The sequence below is a fragment of the Zootoca vivipara genome, chromosome Z2 (genome assembly GCF_965207765.1).
Source record: "Zootoca vivipara chromosome Z2, rZooViv2.hap1.1, whole genome shotgun sequence".
Taxonomy (NCBI): Eukaryota; Metazoa; Chordata; class Lepidosauria; order Squamata; family Lacertidae; genus Zootoca; species Zootoca vivipara.
The window spans coordinates 36793752-36814813 of NC_142585.1; the positions used below are offsets into that span (position 1 = coordinate 36793752).

General features: G+C 45.2%; 1 protein-coding gene across 12 annotated transcripts in view; it reads left to right on the forward strand.

The window, feature by feature from the left end:
- The first annotated feature begins 13270 nt into the window (after positions 1–13270).
- RAPGEF1 (Rap guanine nucleotide exchange factor 1) overlaps positions 13271–21062 on the forward strand; it is a 114568-nt gene continuing 106776 nt past the window's right edge. For 7 of the 12 annotated variants that reach the window (XM_088664793.1, XM_088664797.1, XM_088664800.1 and 4 more), the window contains exon 1: positions 13513–13832. In XM_088664793.1, coding sequence (XP_088520919.1) covers positions 13808–13832 — 25 coding nt within the window. In that variant the 5' untranslated portion in view covers positions 13513–13807. Of the gene's footprint in view, positions 13833–21062 lie in introns of all 12 variants that reach the window. The other 5 variants (XM_088664804.1, XM_088664796.1, XM_088664802.1 and 2 more) reach the window with 5 other exon arrangements.

Here is a 21062-nt window from a genome sequence, read left to right on the forward strand (position 1 = left end):
CCTAACAAAATGAAAATCTTGGCTCTTTGAATGGCCTTATGAAATCATTCCTGTTTCTCTCGATCTGCCAAATCGTTCAGACACATTGTGGGGAACTTCAGGCCCAGGAGATGGTTGTGGCCCTCCAGCCTTCTCTAAGTGGCCCTCAGAACCCTTCCCCAGGTCATACCCCTCCCTCACCAGCCTTGCTCAGTGCTGATGTTATATAGACAGTTTTGAGTCCTGACCTTTGCCTGTTGGTTACTATTTCTTGGGCCACTGATCGCTTGTGTTGCTTTTGCTTGGACCTTTTACCACTTCTGCAACATCATTTGTGCAATGAATGAAAATGAATTTGCAATTGAAGGTGAAAATGGATCATCCATTTAGATAACAGTCCCTAAAAAAAAAAAAAAAACAGACGGCTTCCATCATCAGAGGAATAAAGAGGTCAGAATCTTCTTTTGACTATGACGTTGCGTGCATTGTTAACAAATTGTTGTTTTAAACATTGTTATTTTATTACATCAGCTGTTTATTATTGATTGCCTTCATGTCCTGTCCCTTGCCTGACATTCTCAGGATAGCACATGCCTGTCCCTGAGAGATGCTGCCTGGCCCAAAGTTATCGAGTAATCTTTATGTGTGGATTTGAACCCTGATTTCCCTAGTCTAAAAGCCCAAGTCTCTCATACCTAGTCCTGGACTGACGCCAGCCATGGAGTACTTCAAAGATAACAGCACTTTTTGAGCATCTTAACCAGCAGACAGGGTCTTCTGGTACTGGTGTTTGGGATCCCCTTGGGGGGCCCTCTGGGTTGGGACTTGCTGGAGAACCTCTGTAGCTGTTGGAGGAAAAGGCCCTCCAGTCCTTGAGAACATCAGCACCAAAGGTCCAGGCTGAACAATAGCATCATAGCACACATCTATGCACCCAGGGTTGTTGTGCTACTCTTGAGTAAGGGGCCAGCTTGTAAGCAATCCCTGAAAATTATTTAGTACTAGTGGCTGTGGCCAGTGCATGGTCCAGGAGGCCTGAGGTTCCCCACTCCTGAAGTAAGATTTAACTGTCTGTCTGATATGTATCTCTATGTGATTTTTTTTGTGTTGGGATGGGGAGGGGAAGTGTAATCTTGTCTGCCTCAGCCAGCAAAATGTATTGGGTCCAACATGCAAATCCCTACACTGCTCTGGCCCTTTTAATTTTATTTATATTATTGTGGCATCTGTAACTGTGCCAGTTTCGCACATCAAAGTGGGCATATATGGCGTCAGGCCATCTCTCAGGTAAACTGGCTCCAAGCTGTTAAAGGCTTTGTATACCACTGGTAATACTTTGAACTTGGCTGGTTAGCAAATCAGCAACCAGTCCAGGTCTCTGAGCACAGGTGTTATACACTGACAGGGCCTTGGTCCTGTCAGTAATCATGCAGCAGCATTCTATGCTAGCCTGCTTTGAATTCTGCCTCACACAAAAGGCCCATTCTAGATCAACCACTGAGTGACAATTAGCTCTTTGACAACAAAGAGACTTGTGGCATTTTCAAGACTGGCTAAATTTATTAGGCACCAGCTTTTGTGAACTTCGATGGATGTGAGACACATTCAGAGACTGTATTGTTAATCTGCTGGGCGGTGTAGGGTTTAGTTTCCGGTGGATAATGTGAAAGGAATGAAGATGCCAAGAGGCGAAATCTTGAGTGGGGCCAGAATAAATGAGCCTAGTGGCTCCTTCCAACTGGGCTCAGTAGGAGCTCTCTGATGGCACAGTTGAACTCGATTAACTTTTCAAGGGTTGGGGACCTCCCGTGGCCATTGGGAAATGAAGGCACAACTGCCCTCCCTGCCATGCTATGGACCCCCTTGCCTATTCTGGCCTTTGTTCCCTTTGTCTGATGAGGAAAAGGCTCTGTGTGTCAACAAATAGGCATTATGGAGGGCTTCTTTGCCTGCTGCTCCCTCTGAATTACCAAACAAAATAAACAAATAAATAAATAACCTCCAAAGACGGAAATCTGGAGGCCAGGCTCTGAAAAGGGGAAAAAAGGAAACACAGAGACTGAGTTGAGGCAGACATGAATTATAGAATCATACAACTGTAGGTTTGGATGGGACCCAAAGGGTCATCTAGCCCAACCCCCTGCAGTGCAAGAATCATGAAGAGGAGTGCTTAAGAAAGGAAACAATGCTGTGGCATTTCTCTCATTATCTGGACAATGTGCCCTGATTTTTTTAAAAAAAATATGTGGTCTGGCAGATGTGAAGTCTAATGGACCAGCTGAGTTAGCTTCATCACAAGGTCGTGGGTTTGAGCCCCACATTGGACAAAATATTCCTATGCTGCAGGGGGTCAGACTGGATGGCCCTCATGGTCCCTTCCAACTCTACAATTCTATGATTCTAAGAGAGATCTCCTCTTCTGCGGTCAGGAACCTTAAACCCAGGGGCCAAATGCAGCCCTCCCGACCTCTCTGTCAGGCCTGAGGGACTTTCTAGGCTATGCAGCTTCCTAGGTCACACCCCCTGTCCTCAGGTGACACACCTCAATCTGTACCTTCCCCAAGAGCTTTTTCTTGCCTGGGATGTGCCCTTCAGCTGTGATCATGTCTCTTGCTTGCCTGGATAGAGGACAGAGAGTGAGGGGAGGGGTATCTCTGAGTGTATGTAGAAACAAGCCAATGCACAAAGGTAAAGGGGGAATATATTGCTCCCCCCACTTTTGCTTCTGGCCCTGCCCACCATCTTGGAAGGTTGCCAGAAGGGAACATGGCGCTTGGATGAAAGGCTTCTGCACCCACCCGCAGCACATGAAGCATTGTGTAAATACTAACAATGAACTCATTATTCAGGTGTGCCTCCTTAGTTATCCAAAACATCACCTTCCATCCAAAAGAGGAAGGAATCAGAGAGGCCTATGTTAAAAAACAGTGCCAGTTTTTTGTAGGGGGGAGAGTTCTAAAGGGAGGGGGGAACCCAATGGCCACAGAATGCTGATTGTAGTATGAAATGGAAAGCAGGGGACCAGGATATGGAATGCAGTACTGCAGAGGAGGGCAGGGCCGTTTGGCATCCTACTCCATGATTAAAAAAAAGTTCTGGTCCCATTTGAATTTCAGTCTTCAGGAGCACCCACCCACCCACCCACCCACCCACTTCTTCACACACATCTTCCTCTCCCCTCCCCATCTCTGGTGTTACTAGTCCACTGTTAGCATCCAGGAACTTTGTGGGAACTTGGCAATACAGAGGGATGCTGTTTTCTTGGCTCCAGAATAAACTCTGCATGCCCGGAACTAGAGCAAGGAGAAATGAAATTGGAGATCAGAGCTGTCATGTCTTGTAACATTTCTCGTGGGGGTCACCTTTCCTTCCAGAGCATGATTTTTTAGGATTTGACTTTGGGATATTGATTTTGAATTTCCTTGTTTTTGTGTCCTGTTAATTTTCACTTGTTTCTTCTTCTTCTTTCTGCAAAGCAAGCCCAGAGTCACCTTCAGCTCCTCTGATTTTGGATGTGGGGGAGGCAGGGAGGAGAGAATAACTCTGCCTTTGAATTTCCTGGTCATAGAAAGTTTTCAAAGGAACGATGGCTCTGTTGGCGATTATCTGACTAGAAAAACACCATGGGTTGCATGCTGAGATTTTATATGGAACGTCTCTCTTGTAGATGATCAAGGAAGCCAGCTCAGTCTCAAAGATTCATTGTACAGTACTGGCTTACTCTATGGCCTTTTGCCACACTCCTAACCTTTTATCCAAGGAACTCAATGTGATGTATACACTTCTCTCCCCCTGCTACATTTTATCCTCAAAACAAGACTGTGGTCAGGCTGAGAGTCAGTTGCTCAGTCACCCAAAGTCACCCTTCATGACTGAGCAGGGATTTGAACCCTGGTCTCCCAGGTCCAGCACTCAAAGGTAGCTGTGGACTTACTTCAGGCATGGTCTCATTCTGCAGCTTCTTGGAGCCACCTTCCAGCCAGCTTTGTCTGGCTTCCAGCCAAGGTGTCACTGGGAGCTATCCAGGGTGCTGACCCATCTTTGCCTTCTCTACCTGGGCTTGTCTTCTGCTGTATTTAGCTTGGCCTTGCTGGGGCCTGGTTCTGTCTCTTGGATTACAAACTTGGGGCTAGCTGAAAAGGTGATGATATTGAGAACCCCCTAAAAACTAGGCAAAACATATACACTCCCCAAACAAATAAAACACAGGCATTAAAAAGGCAACAATGTCCATTGCCCCTAAATAACACACAGCTCTAGGGAAAGTTCTAGCAATGCTATAGAGCAGCCGCCCCCCAAACTGCAGCCCTCCAGATGTTTTGGCCTACAACTCCCATGATCCCTAGCTAACAGGACCAGAGGTCGGGGAAGATGGGAAATGTAGTCCAAAACATCTGGAGGGCCGAAGTTTGGGGGTGCCTGCTATAGAGCTTGAAAGTCTCGAGTGTTTTTCTATCAATGGGTCAGATAATGCATAATTTGTCCCTTTACAGGGCATTTTCCTGGTTGATCTTTGGAGATCCTTTTGATAACTTTCTTGAAAAGGGGGGAGGTGGCAACATATTTGAATGTTGAGATATTTCTTAGACCTTCTATGACTGTTGATTCTTCTTCTGAGGCTATGATTATGGGGTTTCCGCCCCTAAATATATTAGGGGCTCTGCTCACCAACCCAGAGTCTGCCAACCCCTATTCCCACACACCACCTCCCTTTGCACCTGACCAAACCCCCTCATTTTACACCTCACTCAATGCTTACAGCTCACCCCAGCCCCTTTTAAAGAAGGGTAAGAAGCTACAGGGCACAAGGAGAAGGGGACAACAGAGGATGAGATGGTTGGACAGTGTTCTCGAAGCTACGAACATGAGTTTGACCAAACTGCGGGAGGCAGTGGAAGACAGGAGTGCCTGGCGTGCTATGGTCCATGGGCCACGAAGAGTCGGAAACGACTAAACGACTAAACAACAATAACAAAGAAGCTACAGAGAGCAGTTTTCTCAATAGTTTCCCCTCCCTCCATTAAACTTCACTACAGCCTATCAGCAGCCACATGAACTGCAGCATGATGACATCCATTTGTTTTTATGTATATAGGAAGATATTTAGCACTTTCTTTAGTGTTTGGTTGACCATAACAAATATTTGATTGACAACTTTAAAAATTAGTTAAGAAAAAAACATTAAAAGGAAAATATTGAAATGGGCATGGGGAGCCTTGGCGAGCAGCAAGGGGGTGTCTGAAGAGGTCGGCATGCCTAGACCTGGTTCTCCCCATTGACTACAACCAGGAATCAAGGTTAATCAAAGAGAAGGATTGTTCTCGTACTGTAATGTAATACTTTGGTAGCAAGTGGGTAGATTAGCTGATGCTTCCATGCATCAGCCGGTTACACTGAATGCAGATGTCTCTGTTTGGAATCCTTTAATAATTTAAACTTAAATTATAATGGCATGTTTATTATGTCCCATGCAATGCTGCCCTCTAGAGAAAATTGATGGTATCAAATTATAACTTGTGTTTATGGTAGGCCTATTATTGAATAAAATAGATTTAATCATGAATTGATTGATGGCTGGACAAATGAAGGCTTAAAAGTTTTTGAAATGGAAAAAATGAGGTTGGAGCCAATGTTAGTCCTAATCAGAGTAGACCCATTTGTTTTAATGTATATTTTAATTAGGGATGTTTTAATGCCCTGATGGATTTGTTATTACACATTTTCATTACATATTTATTTTATTTATAGCTGTAAAACCCTTTTAGAGCCATTATGGCATTTAGGTTGTGTATGAATTAATAAATAAAACAATGGACATACTAACATGGATCCATTATTTTCAGTGGGTCTACTATGAGTAGAACTTAGTTGAAGACAACCTAGGATTGTCTATTTTTATGGAATTTATTTTTTGTTCTTGTAATTCTCTGTCTGAATCTGTTAGATGCCTTGAGTCTCTTTTGTTCTGTAAGAAAAATACATCTAAGGACATAAATGAACTAAATTTCTAACACTGCCCTTTTAAAAGAGGACATTTTGGACTGGTGTTTAACAGCCTAACCACATATATTTGAAAGTATATCCATATACTTCAGTGAAGATTCCTGCCATACAAAAACAATTTAAATGAGGTTTTAAAAATTACCAGTAACAAAATGTATCAGAAATTGTGTTAGATATATTACTTTGAAATATTTTAGGCACCTGGTTGGCCACTATTATTTATTATTTATTTCATTTATGAACAGCTTTCTGTGAGACATCTGGAAGTGAATTACAATAGCTTCACATATATTGCTGGAAACCTGGGGGGGAGGGAGGGTATTGTTGAACTAAGGGTGCTGCTTGCTGCTCAGTGCCCAGTGTGGCAGAAGTGGTTGCGCTGCCCTAATTCTGCCTCTGCAGTTGCTGATCCTGATCATTCTGCATTCTCATATCAAAGAATCATAGAGTTGGAAGGGACCCCGAGGATCATCTAGTCCAACCCCCTGCAATGCAGAAATACGCAGCTGTCACTTTCTGGGATCAGACCTGCAACCTTGGCATTATGAGCACCACACTGTAACTAAATGAACTATCCTCTCATTCGGGTCCTCAGGTGGGTCCTCGTACCCCAGGGCAAGAAGACAAACACTAAGCTGACTGCTACATTTATTCTGGAGTCTTTAGTTAGTTCATGGATTGAGTTAACAGGAAGACATTATATCTATCATCCATCCATCCATCCATCCATCCATCATCATCTCCCTGGATTTTTATTTTTTGTACTTCTGCAGACCTTGGGGTTCCCAGAAACCTCCTGATTGCTCCCTGTTGCTTGTGCATTGATCCTGGTTAAATAATGATTGGCACTCACCTCTGAACGCCAGAATTAGCAAGAGTACTGATGAGCAAGTAATGGAATGAAGCAGACCACCTCATCCTTGGAGCCACAGAACAGAAAGAGACACAACATAATACCCCTCTAGCCTAGTTTGATGTGTGTGTGATTGATGCACATTAAAGCCCTCTGTTGTTGGGGGCTGTCAGGGGCTCAAATGACTAACTTTTGCATCTGTGTGGAGCTGCCCTGTGTGGTGAGGCACAGAACTGCATGTGGCAGCAACGGCCTGGGCAATTTAGCATCCTTGGTCTCTGCAGTAGTGTAGCGTGGGTTGCCAATGCCCAGGGCCATGTGGAGGGGTGGGTGGGAAACAGGCAGAGTATGTATGCACATTCAACTGCCTAACGCTTCACCCAGACCGCAGCTGCAGAGATAAGAAGAGTTGTTCCATTGTCTGGATGGAGAGGTCACTTCCTGGTTTGTACGGAGGAGCCATTTTCAATGGAGCCCAGCGACAGAAGCACACAGTATTGAGGAATTGCTGGTTGTTGAACTGTTGCTCCTCTAACAATTTTAAGCCTGGGGAAACCATCCCTGCCCCCCCCACACTATGCCACTGGGTCTCTGCACCCACTCCATCCATTCTGGATGATAATTGACTCCTTCTGGACAAGAACAACTATAAGGGGTTCCTGCTCCAGATAAACCTTGCTTGAGCTTATCTGCTTCATACAGTTGCCCTTTGGTCTTGGCATTCTGGTTTGCCCCTTGTTCCTGTGTGTGTGTGTGTGTGTGTGTGTGTGTGTGTGTGTGTGTGTGAATAGCACAGTGAATAATAAATAATCTGGTAAGACTGCTAGTTGGAAGAATAAAGAAAAGTTAAGGTTCATCAAGCCTGGCAAAGAAAACCAATCTGAGTACAAGCTTACATTTGGCCATCATGGAGTCATGAGGATGTGAAAAGGAAGATCCAACACTGAAGAAGTAAAGGAACAAATGGTTACTCAAGAAGGAATTGGTGAAGGAAGAATAGGATGCCTTTCTGGCTGTTGTCCCCCAATGGTTTAGGTAACTTATTGCAACTGTTGTTGCTTTTAATTCCAACATTTTCTGCCTGCTGGCTGGCTCTATAGTCCTTATCCACAGCTCCTGTCTCACTGCAGACCACTTCCCACAACTCAGTGCTACCGGTAACTCCCTGGAACTCTGTGTGCATTGAGCTGATGGTAAGAAAATTATTCTCTTAAATACCCCCCAAAACAACTGCTGAATCTCAGTTTTGGGAAACATATCTTGGCTGTAGATAATAACACCAGGGCTAATGACAACTAAGAATATAACGTTATGGTTGCCAACTGGCAGTGGGTGGGAGAGGCTTGGCCAGCTCCTGCAGCGTGAAATGCAGTAATTAGGAGGCAAAGCTTTTCACAGCATTAATGGGAGAAATGTGCCTATTTGGCACCCTCAAAACTCTGCAGGGGTGGAGGCCAATTAGAATGGCTCACCCCCAGAGTCTGATAGATCCAAGTGTTTCTTAGTTAGCTCAGGGGTGTGTGTGTTCCTGCTGACATGGCTTGTGGTTCTGTCAATGCCTTGGTCACCCTCTGGAACTGGGAGCTTACTGGAACATCTGACCCTATTCTGCTTCATAAAGCCTATTCAACTCTGAGACAGCAGCCAGAGTGACAGTGGGGGGGAAACTGAGGCCGCATGTGATTGAATGACAGCTAAGCAGCCCTTTCAGTTGTGTGCATTTACTGTTTAGGGACGTGGGTGGCGCTGTGGTCTAAACCACTGAGCCTAGGGCTTGCCGATCGGAAGGTCGGCGGTTCGAATCCCCACAACGGGGTGAGCTCCCATTGCTCGGTCCCAGCTCCTGCCCACCTAGCAGTTCGAAAGCACATCAAAGTGCAAGTAGATAAATAGGTACCACTCCGACGGGAAGGTAAACGACGTTTCCAAGCGCTGCTCAGGTTTTGCCAGAAGTGGCTTAGTCATGCTGGCCACATGACCCGGAAGCTGTATGCTGGCTCCCTCGGCCAGTAAAGCAAGATGAGCGCCGCAACCCCAGAGTCGTCCATGACTGGACCTAATGGTTAGGGGTCCCTTTACTTTTACCTTACTGTTTAGGCTTAATTGCAGGCTTTTGGAGGAGAGCAGTGATGAGTCCTACCAGATGTTCCCTGGGAAGAGGGATTGATAAACCACTGTGGGAATTGTAGCTCCATGAGGGGAATAGGGATCTCCTAACAATTCTCAGCACCATTAACCAACTACAGCTCCCAGGATTCCTTGAGGGAACCCATAACTGTCTGAAGTGGTATCATAGTGCCTTTTATGTGTAGTGAAGATGAGGCCTGGGGGGAGGGAGGGAGGACAGAAAACCAGAAGGGAGGAAGATCATGGATGAAGTCATGGATGCCTGAACAAGAGCACTCCAAGATTTTGTTTTAAGTTTGACTTGTATTCCTTTAAAACAATGTTGTTTAGTATACACTGGAGTTAATTTAATAAAAGAGTTGCCTTTCACATAAGTTTCAAGGTGATTTACAAGCATACAGCAAAAGCAACAAAAATACCGGTAGGTTTAAGAGAAATACAAACACAAAGGTGTGTACTGAAAACAACACAAACACCCTAGAACAGTGGTTGTACTGCTCCCTGGGGAGGGGATTAACTGGGGGGAGGGGGCCACTGCAGGTGTAAATGACTTTGAAAAGCTGGAATCACTGGATCAACTTCATCAATTTTGTTGAATTAATTAAATTAAATAGCTTTAGTTGGATTTTGAATAAATGTGCAATTAATTGAATTTGATTGTGGTTTGAATTTTATTGTGTTATTATCGTCCGGAGAAGAAAAAGATAAAGAGTAAACATTACAAAAATCTGGAGTGAAGTCCCTGCAGTTGTATGCCTACTTCTAGAAACTCCTGGCAGCCAAACTGGTGCCAAACGTATTGCTCTGCTTTCCCTTGGACCACATCAGTGGTTGTATGGGCAGCCCATGACTTCCATGCACACTGCCCAGACTTGCACCCTGGGGATGGCACTTTTGGCGCTGCTAATGCAGCAAAAACAACACAGGAGGTTATGAATTACTGGTCTCTGCAGCCACAGTAGGCACTGTGATTCTCCAGTGATTTGACTTCACCCCCAGAGGCGCACTCCATTGTCTCTCGAGACAGATGGATGCCATGTGCAAACAGCTGTTCTGAATCAATGTTTTCTATAGAGCAGGGTAGGACGGAGGCACTGGGGATGAACTTATGAAACTAAGGGGGTGGTGGCTTGAAAAAGTTTGGGAACCACTGTCCTAGGCAGAGAATTTATTTTTAATAAACAAACAAATAATAAAAATCAGTCAACTGGAATGGTTTGTTGAAACATAAAAATTCTTCATTTGTTTTCAAAACTTACACATGCTGTTGCACAAAAACAGGGACTTCCTTAACATGGAGCTTTATAATATGGAAAACAGCTTACTTGAAAGGCAGATTACTCACCTTAGGAAGAGAGGAGGCAAGCCAGAACCTTTCCCACAATTATCTGCAAGCAATGGAGTTCTGTAGCAATCACGCAGGGGGTGTCCAGCAGGCAAGCTGGTGTGGTACGGGTTCCCTAAAAGGGTTAGAAAGTTTTGGAAAGTACAGTAATATCTTTAAAATATATAATCATGCCAGATTTATGCAGCATAATTTCTCTTCCCACCACCACCACTAGAGGCCACCCACTCTCTCTGTCTGGCCAAAATAATTTCAGGGCTTTCTACTGGAATTGTCAAAGAGTGCACCAACCAGGGTCAGGATTACAATTGAACCAACATGAAGCCGTGCTTTCAGGCAGTTGGTTATAGAAAAGGGCACAGTGCCCAATTTGAGGGGAGAATGTGTCATTTATTTATTAATTAAACTTTTCCTTCCCAGTTACACTGGCATGATACCCTGTTTCCCATCATACACATGGATGCACAGTCTCACTTTTTAGGGACTGAGGGAGGGGGGGGGGCTGTTTTTTGTTATTCCAAAATCAAAATAAAACCCAATCTGGATAAAAACACAAGACTGTAAGAGCTGTTCAACATTGGAACAAACTTCGACAAGAGGTGGTGGACTCTCCTTCTTTGGAGCTTTCAAGCAGAGGTTGGATGGCCATCTGTCATGAATAATTTAGTTGAGATTCCTACATTGCAGGGGGTTGGACTAGATGATCCTCAGGGTCCCTTCCAACTCTACAGTTCTATGATTTTATAAGACCCATCTAATTCAGCATCCTTTTCCCACACTAGCTAACCAGATGCCTCAATGGGAAGCACCACATGCAGGATCTGAGCACAAATGTTTTCTTCCTGCTTCCACCAACGATATTTCTGCATTTCTGCCCTCAGACTGTGGAGGCAGACCATAGCCATTAAGACTAGTAGACACTGATAGCCTTATCCTCTGTAATTTGTGGAATCCTCTTTGAAAGCCATCCTGTAACTGTTTCCTGTGGGAGTGAGTTCCACAGTCTAACTATGCACTGTGTGATAGAAATATGCTAATAATTGCCAATTCGTTCTTATTCTGAAGATTAAATATGCAAGTGAATGCAAGGCTATGGGAATGAACTAAAACCAGCAAAGGAAGGCTACTACCCATCTCTTAACCTCTCCATACCAGGAAAAAAGCTTCACTTGAACAGAGATATTTAGAAGAGCAGGAAACCTGCCCCCAGTTTAGTCTCTAAATCAGGGATAGGGCACCTATGGCCCTCCAGATGTTGCTTGATTACAATTACCGTCATCCCTGACCATTTGCCAGGTTTTTCTTCTTAAATATTTATTTTTAATTATTTAATCAAAAACATATAATTCAATTAACATATTATGGTAAAGAAACAAAAGAAAAACAATACAGTTGCATGGAAATTAAAATTAAACACACACAATCCCTGGGATAGCTCAGTCAGTAGGGCATGAGACTCTTAATCTCAGGGTTGTGAGTACGAGTCCTACATTGGCTAAAGATCCCTGCATTGCAGGGGAGGTTGAACTAATGATCTTCTGGTCCCTTACAACTCTATGACTTTGCTTTGCTGATATGGAGGGGGCAGTGAAAAATTGTTTTGTTCATAAATTGTTTTGTTTATGTCCTCAAGATCTTGCAATATTTTCACCTGAAGCTGAAAAGTGACTAAGAATTCTAAGCAGAAGGCATATTTCACATGACGCATTTGAACCCTTGGCTATGTTGATGGGAGCTTGGAGTCCAACATCTGGAGAAAGCCATGGGTTCCCCAGTCCTGCTCAAAATGGGTACAAATTACTTTGCCTTTAGTTTTGATGTGATTTTCAGACTCCTCTTAATCATTTATTACAGCTTGGGGGGGGCACCAGAAACCTTGGCTCTCTAGATCATGCATAGGCAACCTTGGCTCTCCAGATGTTTTAGAACTACAACTCCCGTGATCCCTGACCACTGGCCCTGTTAGCTAGGGATCATGGGAGTTGCAGTTCCAAAACATCTGGAGAACCAAGGTTGCCTATGCCTGCTCTAGATGTTATCAAACGATGGTTTCCATTAGCCCTAGCAAGGACAGCCAGTGGCCAGGGATGGGCAATTGTAGTTCAGCAACATCTGGAGGGGTAACAAAGCTTCTCTACACCTGGTCCGCAGGCAACCCAATTGCCCCTGCGTTGAATTGGTTATGGTGAGAAGTCACCTTGAAACTGTTTATAACTGCTCCTTAGTAGACACATAGACTGCAGTCCTATCCATGCCTACTTTATTGGCGTTATTTGCATTTATATCCCATTTTTCCTCCAAGCAGGTTCAAGGTGGTGTATGTGGTTCTCCCTGCCACTCCCCCCCCCCAATTTAAACCTCACTCAGGGTGACCTTAGGCCTGTCGTGCCTCTCAGCCTAACCTACCTCACAGGGTTGTCATTAGGGTAGAATCATAGAATCATAGAGTTGGAAGAGACCACAAGGGCCATCCAGTCCAACCCCCTGCCGAGCAGGAAACACCATCAAAGCATTCTTGACATATGCCTGTCAAGCCTCTGCTTAAAGACCTCCAAAGGGTAAAATGGGGTGACTTATTTATGTCACCTTGAGCAAACTGGGAGTAAAATAAAACCTATTACAGTATTGACAATCCTATAATGTACTGTATACACACTTCCCTGGGAGTAAGCTTCTGCTGGACTCAGTGGGGCTTAACACAGGATTTCCTTGGAGGGGTTTACTCCTGTGTAGGCAGTGTTTTGCCTCTGACTGGACAGGAGGACTAGGCTTGCCTTTTTGCCCCACTGAATTCTTTTTTTAAAAAAACAACAACATGTTTTTATTAAATTTTCCAAATAAACAAAACAAATTACATTTCATCATATATTCACCCTTCCCACTGAATTCAACGGGGCTCCCCCCCCCTTCCCCAAGCAAGGTCACAGCCCTACAATACAGCGCCTGCTTGCTGAATTCTGTGGGGCTCCCTCCCTAAGCAGAGGGGCTGGTTCATGACCAGGCAGCGCGAGGCCTCCCCCCTGCCCCACTGAGTCCCTCCCTAGGCAGGCTGCCATCCAGCAGGGGAAGAGAAGGCGAGAGGCCTTTCCCTCCCCCTTAGCCACCGCCACCGGCTCCACTGCCTTCTCCAGGGCGGGCAGCAGGGCGCGCTGTGCGGCCTCCTCTCCAGCCTCTCTCTCTCTCTCTCTCATACACACCGGGGCCCGGCCGAGGGAGGGGAAACGAGACGAGGCGGCGGCGGCGATCGAGGAGGAGGAGGACGAGGAGGCCGGGCTGAGCCGCTCGTCTTAGGCCCCGCTGCGGCGTCTTGAGGCGGAGCAGACTGGCTTCCTTCCCGCCCGGCTCGGGTGTCCCCCCGCGGCGGCAGCCTCGTCGTCGTCGTCGTCGTCTACCTCCACCGCTTCCTCCAGCCGGGCTGGGCCTCTGAGCCCCGAGCTCCCGTCCCAAGCCCCCCTCTGCAGGCGGGCGGGATCGGAGCCCAGCCCCGGCGCGGCCGCGACATGTCCGGCAAGATCGAGAAAGCAGGTGGGTGGACGGCGGGAAGGCCGCTGAGAGAAAGGGGGGCAGGGGGGTCGCCGGCCGCCTTTCCTCAGTCGGTGGGGCGGTACTTTGGGGACGCGGGGGGGGAGGGAAATTGTGTGGGGTGAGGGCGCAATTGAGACCAGGGCTTTTCATTCACACACCGTTTTGGTTCCTGATTTCTTTCATCAGCTGGATTATATGGGTCTGAGAGAGATAGAATCACACAGACGCACACCCCCCCCCCATGCTCCATGGAGGCAGCCCCCACCCGGAAGGGTCTGGTCGCCCTATAGAATATAATAATCCTCCCTCCCCCACGACAGAGATCCATTGAAGTTAGGCTTTCCTCTTGCCCCCTTCTCCTTTTGTTTTTCTTAAAAACGTTTTCCGCTTGCCTCATAGAATAGCAGCCCCATCTCTTTTCATTTTTTTTAAAAAGTCTTCTAAATGCTAGAGAGCAGTAGGCCCTTTGCTGCCCTGTAGAAGAGCAGGTTTAAATATATATATATATGTATATGTATATGTATATGTATATGTATATGTATATGTATATGTATATGTATAAAGGGAAAGGCTGCAAATCATAAATAGCAAATGTGAGAGATGCACACATACCCCCCAGTATAGGAAGCCCCATAGAAAAGGCGTCTTCCCTACCCCCTTTGGAGGAACACACCCCCTTTTTTCCCCTTTCCTTTCCTTTTTTTTAAAATGCTGTTTCTAATACTGTGGAGTAATAAGGGTTCCTGCCTCTTGGCGCTGCTGTCACTCATACCATAGGTCCTGGGATGCTCCTAATTTCCTCACATATAATGCTCTTTATTGGATGCATAGAATCAGAGCCATCTTCCCTAAGTTCAGTATCCCCCCTGATATTTACACACAGCCTTTTTTCCTCCTGTGGAATAATCCCTTTTGCACCCTGTACAGTACAGCTATTTGTTTACTCTTTCAGTCCTGTAGGAGGGTGCTATAAAACAGGTTTACTCCTGCCCCATGGAATAGCAGCTCTACATTCTTGCACCCCTGTTGTAAAAGACATTGAAGGCTTCTTGACCTATAGGGGGGACTTGCGCCAAGCCCCACATACTACTGGGAGGGTTTGTCAAAACCAATCTTAAAAGACTGACCTGAATCCCCCCCCCCAGGACACTCTATTTCTCAGGCCTGTGTGTCAGGTATGCTCCCTCCCTCAGAACTATATAAGCTTCACAACTTCTTTCAGCTCAGAACCACGCAGAGCAAAGTTCCTCCTTCTTCATATGGCAGCAGCAGCAGCACCTTTCCCTGAAACTTCATTCAGAACAGACTCTTTCATATAATCATAGAATTGTAGAGTTGGAAGATACCCAGAGGATCATCTAGTCCAACCCTCTGCAGTGCAGGAATATGCTGCTCTCCCAAATGGCAATCGAACCTGCAGCCTTGGCATTATCAGCACCACGATGTAACCCAGAAGTCAGCAACCTTTTTCAGCCGTGGGCCGGTCCACCGTCCCTCAGACCATGTGGTGGGCCGGACTATATTTTGAGGGGGGGGGAATGAACAAATTCCCATGCCACACAAATAACCCAGAGACGCATTTTAAATAAAAGCACACATTCTAATCATGTAAAAACACCAGGCAGACCCCACAAATAACCCAGAGATGCATTTTAAATAAAAGGACACATTCTACTCATGTAAAAACATGTGGATTCCCAGACTGTCTGCGGGCCGGATTGAGAAGGTGATTGGGCCGCATCCAGCCCACGGGCCTTAGGTTGCCTCCCCCTGATGTAACCACTCTCATAGTGCAATACAGTAGATAATCTGTTTTCTGACCTGAACAATCACCTCCAGCTTCATAAATCAGATTCTTCTTATTACTGTAGAATAGATGGTTTCCCCAATGCCACAGAATATCTTGTTTTTCTTCCAACGCTCTCATGCTTCATAAAGCTCTGTAAAACAAACTTCATTCCACTTGTAGATTAACACTTTTCCCCCTACCTGGCCCAGGCCTTTTAAATAAAATCTATAGTGTAAATTCATCCTATTACAGTACTGGATAAAGAATTGATTCTTCCAGCTCCTTATTATTTATTTATTTATTTATTTGTTTATTTATTTATTGCATTTATATTGTGGCTTTTCTCCATGGAGCTCAAGGTGGTGTGCATGATTCTCCCCCTCATCATTTAATCCTCACAATAACCATAGAAGGTAGAACAGGCTGAGAGGCAGTGACTGGCTCAAAGCCATCCTGTGAGCTTCATGCTGAGTAGGGATTTGAACCTGGGTCTCCCGGGTCTTAGTCTGACCCTTTAACCACTACAGCACATTGGCAACCCAGTGACCTCCAAATATTTTGGACTCCCATCAGCCCTGGCTTCATTGAGCCCTATAAAGCAGACTTTGTGGGGGAGCTTTCTCAAGTACCGTAGTGTTCAAGGGGGTGGTATTAATTTCCACTGACTGTATTTCACAAATAGGATTTAGTGGTATTCGGTGGTGTTGGGCTGGGACTGTGGAGGTCTGGGTTCGTATCCACACACAGCTATGAAAAGTTGTATCTGTAGATGCTACTTCCCAAGGCGCTGGGTGGGCCTGATGAGAGCTGTCGTTCAAAATATCTGGAGGATATCAGATTGAGGATGTGTGGTTTACACGAATAACCTGTAGAAAGAAGACCTTGGGCTTTCTCCCTCATCCCTCCAAACAGGGTCCTTTGCAGGTAGCATGGAACAAGGGAAGAAGGAGGCTTCTTGCATTCATGTACCAGTACCCTGTGTTTCCTCGAAAATAAGACACTGTCTTATATTTATTTTTCCTCAAGAAGACACACTATGGCTTATTTTCGGGGGGTGTCTTATTCCAGTGGGAAGAGCTCTGTGCAGCGCGGCATGGCTGAGGGCAGCGAGCTGTTGTTGGGAGGTGCCGTGTCCATGTCTTATTTTTGGGGTATGGCTTATATTGCGGAAATGCTTAGAAATCCTGCTACGGCTTATTTTATGGCTATGGCTTATTTTCGGGAAAACAGGATATATGCTTATCCTCTACTACTGATTAGCCTCATGAAAGTGTTCCCTGGCATTTTCTTGATATTTGCAGAACCCCACAGACTTAGAATTTCCAGAGTTTCTGCTCCTGATTTGCGGTATGAAACTGGTGGTGATTGGGGGAACTAGTGGGTGTTTCAAGATGTGACTGATATTGTGGTGTAGGTGGGGAAATGCCTGTCCCAGCACCCATTGAAAGGGGGGTGGGGTTTTCCTGCTGAATTGCATTGCGATTGAAGTTTGAACAGAGAGGTATGAGTTGAGGCCTCTTGTGAGGGAAACTCCAAATGGCACTTGAAAGAAATTTTCTACTTGTTTATATATTTGTCTTGCTTTTTTACATGTGTTGAGAGGGGTGCACTAGAAATGAGTTTCTCAAGTCTTTCATATTATTTCTGAAAACTAATATCCACTGTTTTGAAAGTTGTATTTTTGCACGTTTATTAACTGAAAACAAGGCTGTTAATGAGTGGCATAGTTTTATGCATAATGACTGGTTTTTAAATTCTAAATGCCCTCTTTAGTGGAAAGAGTGGAAGATATTCTCTTAATATTCCTTCCCTCTTCTTTGTTCTCCAGAATGCTGGATCTGGCTGGGATCTCCCCCTCCCCAGTCTTGAAAAGAGAGAGGTTAGGAAGACATTCCTCTGCTTGAAGCAGTGAACTGGGAAGCATTTAACTGGGATGCCTAGTGGCACTTCAGACTCTCCTAAAGCGTCTCCTCTGATTTTAAGCTGTAGCTGTTTACAGCTGCTTTTCGGTGTACCAGAGGTGTTATATTTAAAGATTCAATTAGTGTTTTGCAAATCAAGCAGTGAATTTATTTGGTTTCATTATGTAGCATTTAATTAGCAGAGAGAAATCAATGTTGTATTGTGTTCTGTGGTGTAAGGACTCTCTGGATATCTTCCTTGGGGGAATGTACAGTAACAGTTGTGGTTTCGTGCCACCACCCTTTCCTCACCAAACAGGCACTGTTCAGACCTGTCTGTCCCTACTTGCTTGAAAGGCATACAGTAGGGAGATTTCTGGGTCTGATGATTTTTAAATGCTTTTTGTCCTGACTTCTGAGCTCTGTGCATCATCTGAATCTGTCTTCCTGTGATAAGGTTTTGGAGGAACCCCTTGGGAATAAAAAGTGACTTGGTTTTCCCAGCAGCTGATTTCAAGTACTATGCACTGTGCAAATCGTGTCTCCTGTACCAAGTAACTGTCTAAAACAACTGAGCATCCCATTGTGTCAGAGGTCAAATTGTTCCCCAGATACTGATTAATTGCTGAGTAATATCTCCTGAATGCTTGGAGCAGAATACTGTGACAGAAGGACAAGGATGGAGCTCTTGAGCCTCTTGAGCTTGCAGATCTTAAGGTCAGCAGTTCAAATCTGCCCAACAGTGGTGAGCTCCCGTTGCTTTGTCCCAGCTCCTGCCAACCTAGCAGTTTGAAAGCATACCAGTGCAAATAGATAAATAGGTACCACTGTGGCAGGAAAGTAAATGGCCTTTCCGTGTGCTCTGGCACTCGTCATGGTGTTCTGTGTGCCAGAGCTGTTTAGTCATGCTGGGCAGTTGACCTGGAAAGCTGTCTACAGACAAACACTGGCTCACTTGGCCTGAAAGTAGAGATGAGTGCCATACCCCATAATCAAATTTGACTTAACCATCCTTTAAGGGGCCCTTTACCTTTAATTTGTGTGTGTGTGTGTGTAATGGATAAAGCAACTGTAGATAAAGCAACCTAGGGCAATACTTTTCAGGGGATCTCCCACTCATTCAGTTAGGGGGCAAAGCATTAGCCAGGATCAAATACAGTCCTTTGTCTAGTCCTTAGCTCTCTTCCCAGGCTGTCATTCCCCTCTCAGGCTTCCTCCATGCCCTCCTTGAGTACTTTTGCTTGGCTAGGATGTATCCTTAATAGGTGCCGTAGCTACCTATTTGTCTGGGTAGAGAATGGAGACAGGCATGGAAAGGGAGTATAGAAGGCTCTGGCTTTTGTACAGCTTTGATGAAGCTCACTGTGCCATTGTCAGAATTACATCTGTTGCCCTCCTACTAGTGGCATCTTGCTCCCAAAAAGTTGCCTATGAAGGAATGTGGACTGAAAAGGATTCCCCAACCCAGGGGTAAAGGAAGGACACGGGTTTGCCTGATGCTCTTGGGAGGCAAGGATCCCAGCAGCACTGTGGAGCACTGTGAACCTCTGGTGAAAGATTAACTGGCTGTCCCAGCAGGTTAATTGGAGAAACAATATGTCATGTCAGCCTGCCGTTACAGGACTGCTAGACCTGGCTGTTCTTTCTCTTCCTGGCTGCAAATAATAAGCCCAGGTACTATATCTTGAACAACTAGCAACTTTTGCAAGCTTATTTGAAAAACTGCCTACAAACCAGGGGCTTTGGAACCTTTTTCAAGAAGTAGGTATGGTAAAGGTAAAGGACTCCTGGATGGTTAAGTTCAGTCAAATTCAACTATGGGGTGTGACACTCCTCTCCGCTTTCAGGCCTAGGGAGCCAGCATTTGTCCACGGACAGCTTTCCGGGTCATGTGGCCAGCATGACTATATGCTTCTGGTGAAACAGAACACCGTGATGGAAGTCAGAGCACACGGAAACACTGTTTACCTTCACGCCACAGTGGTACCTATTTATATACTGGTGCTGGTATGCTTTCAAATGCTAGGTTGGCAGGAGATGGGACAGAGCAACAGGAGCTCACCCAATCGCACGGGTTCGAGCTGCTGACCATACAATCAAGAAGTATTATCAAAGTTCAAGGGCACATTCCAGCCAAGAAATAACACTCAGGTGTGAAGGAGGGCCAGTGAGGGGTGTGGCCTTGGAGAGGGTGCATGGCCTGGGGAGTATTCCAAGGGCCAGAAAGAGAGACCAGAAGGGCTGCATTTGGCTCCTGGGCCTGAGGTTCCCCACCTCTGCTGTGACATTTGGAATTTGCTAGGCTCATTTCGCACCTGGCTATTAGCTGCTTGCGACCAGTGAAGATGACCAAGTGAAGGGCAGCAGGATGGCGTCTGACATCACCATCTGAAGGTGCATGATCCTTGGATCTTGACTGTGTTCACACACTAGTAACACATCCTGTAGAATTCTATGGGTTATATTTTATCTGCACAATCCAAATGAACTTCAGTAACCAAAAAGTCATATTGAAAAATACGACTTTTGAACTGGCTGGCCCCAAAATGGCAACTAGGCATTTCATTTTGGTGACTGTAACCCTGATTTAATGAGCCATTTGGTGCCTAGCTTATAATATTTGAATTTCTAACATTGCTCTGTTGAAAGTAACAGGTGGTTATGAGACTAGTTCTATGCATGCTTATTTAAAAGCAAGCCTTGTTGAATTTGATAGGATGTGTACTCCCAAGCAGGCATATATAGGGTTGCGGCATGTACATCATCTTAAGGTTAATTAATCCACAGTGGTTGATCTTACGCAAGCTTGCTTTGTCTATAGGAGTATTTCGCAAACTTTTGATAGTTGAGGCATGCTTCTTCTAAATTAAAATGGGAGGTTCCCTCTGTTTCTCTTTCCAACAGGCTTACTTTTTAAAGCATTGAAGCAGCTTCCCCTCCTGTGTTTTTGTCAATAGGCAACCACCTTCAAGGGTGGGTAATTCTGATGACTGTTCACACTGGGAGTGATTAAATGTCTCAGCTGCTTCTAATGTAGAGACTTCAGAAGGGCAGTAGCTCAGTGGTAGAGCGTCCCATATTCCATCCCTGGCATCGTCAGGTAAGGCTGGGAAAGACACTTATCCTGGAGACCCACTGCCAGTTAATGCAGGCAATATGGTAGGGTTGTCATATTTTGAATAGCAAAAAAGAGGACACATTTGCCAATTTCCAAAGGATGTTCATATTTCAGCACCGTATACTACTGTTTGAAGTAAACACACTCCCCAGAATTTTTTTTATTGGTTGTAGGAGTCCCATGAGATATTGTATTCAGAGACTCTGGGCAAAATCTCATCTCTTAACCACACTGTTGTAGTGAGGGAGCTTAGGCTAACATCACTTTGAGGTTTTTTCTTTCCCTTTCCAAAGAGAGACGAATGAAATATCCTATCATGAAAAGATGGGGGGGGCAGACTTAAGCATAATGCGTCTTCATAAAGATAAACAAAGCTTTCTTTGGGAAGAACATCCATTCTCTCCCCCCCCCCCCCGCTTCTG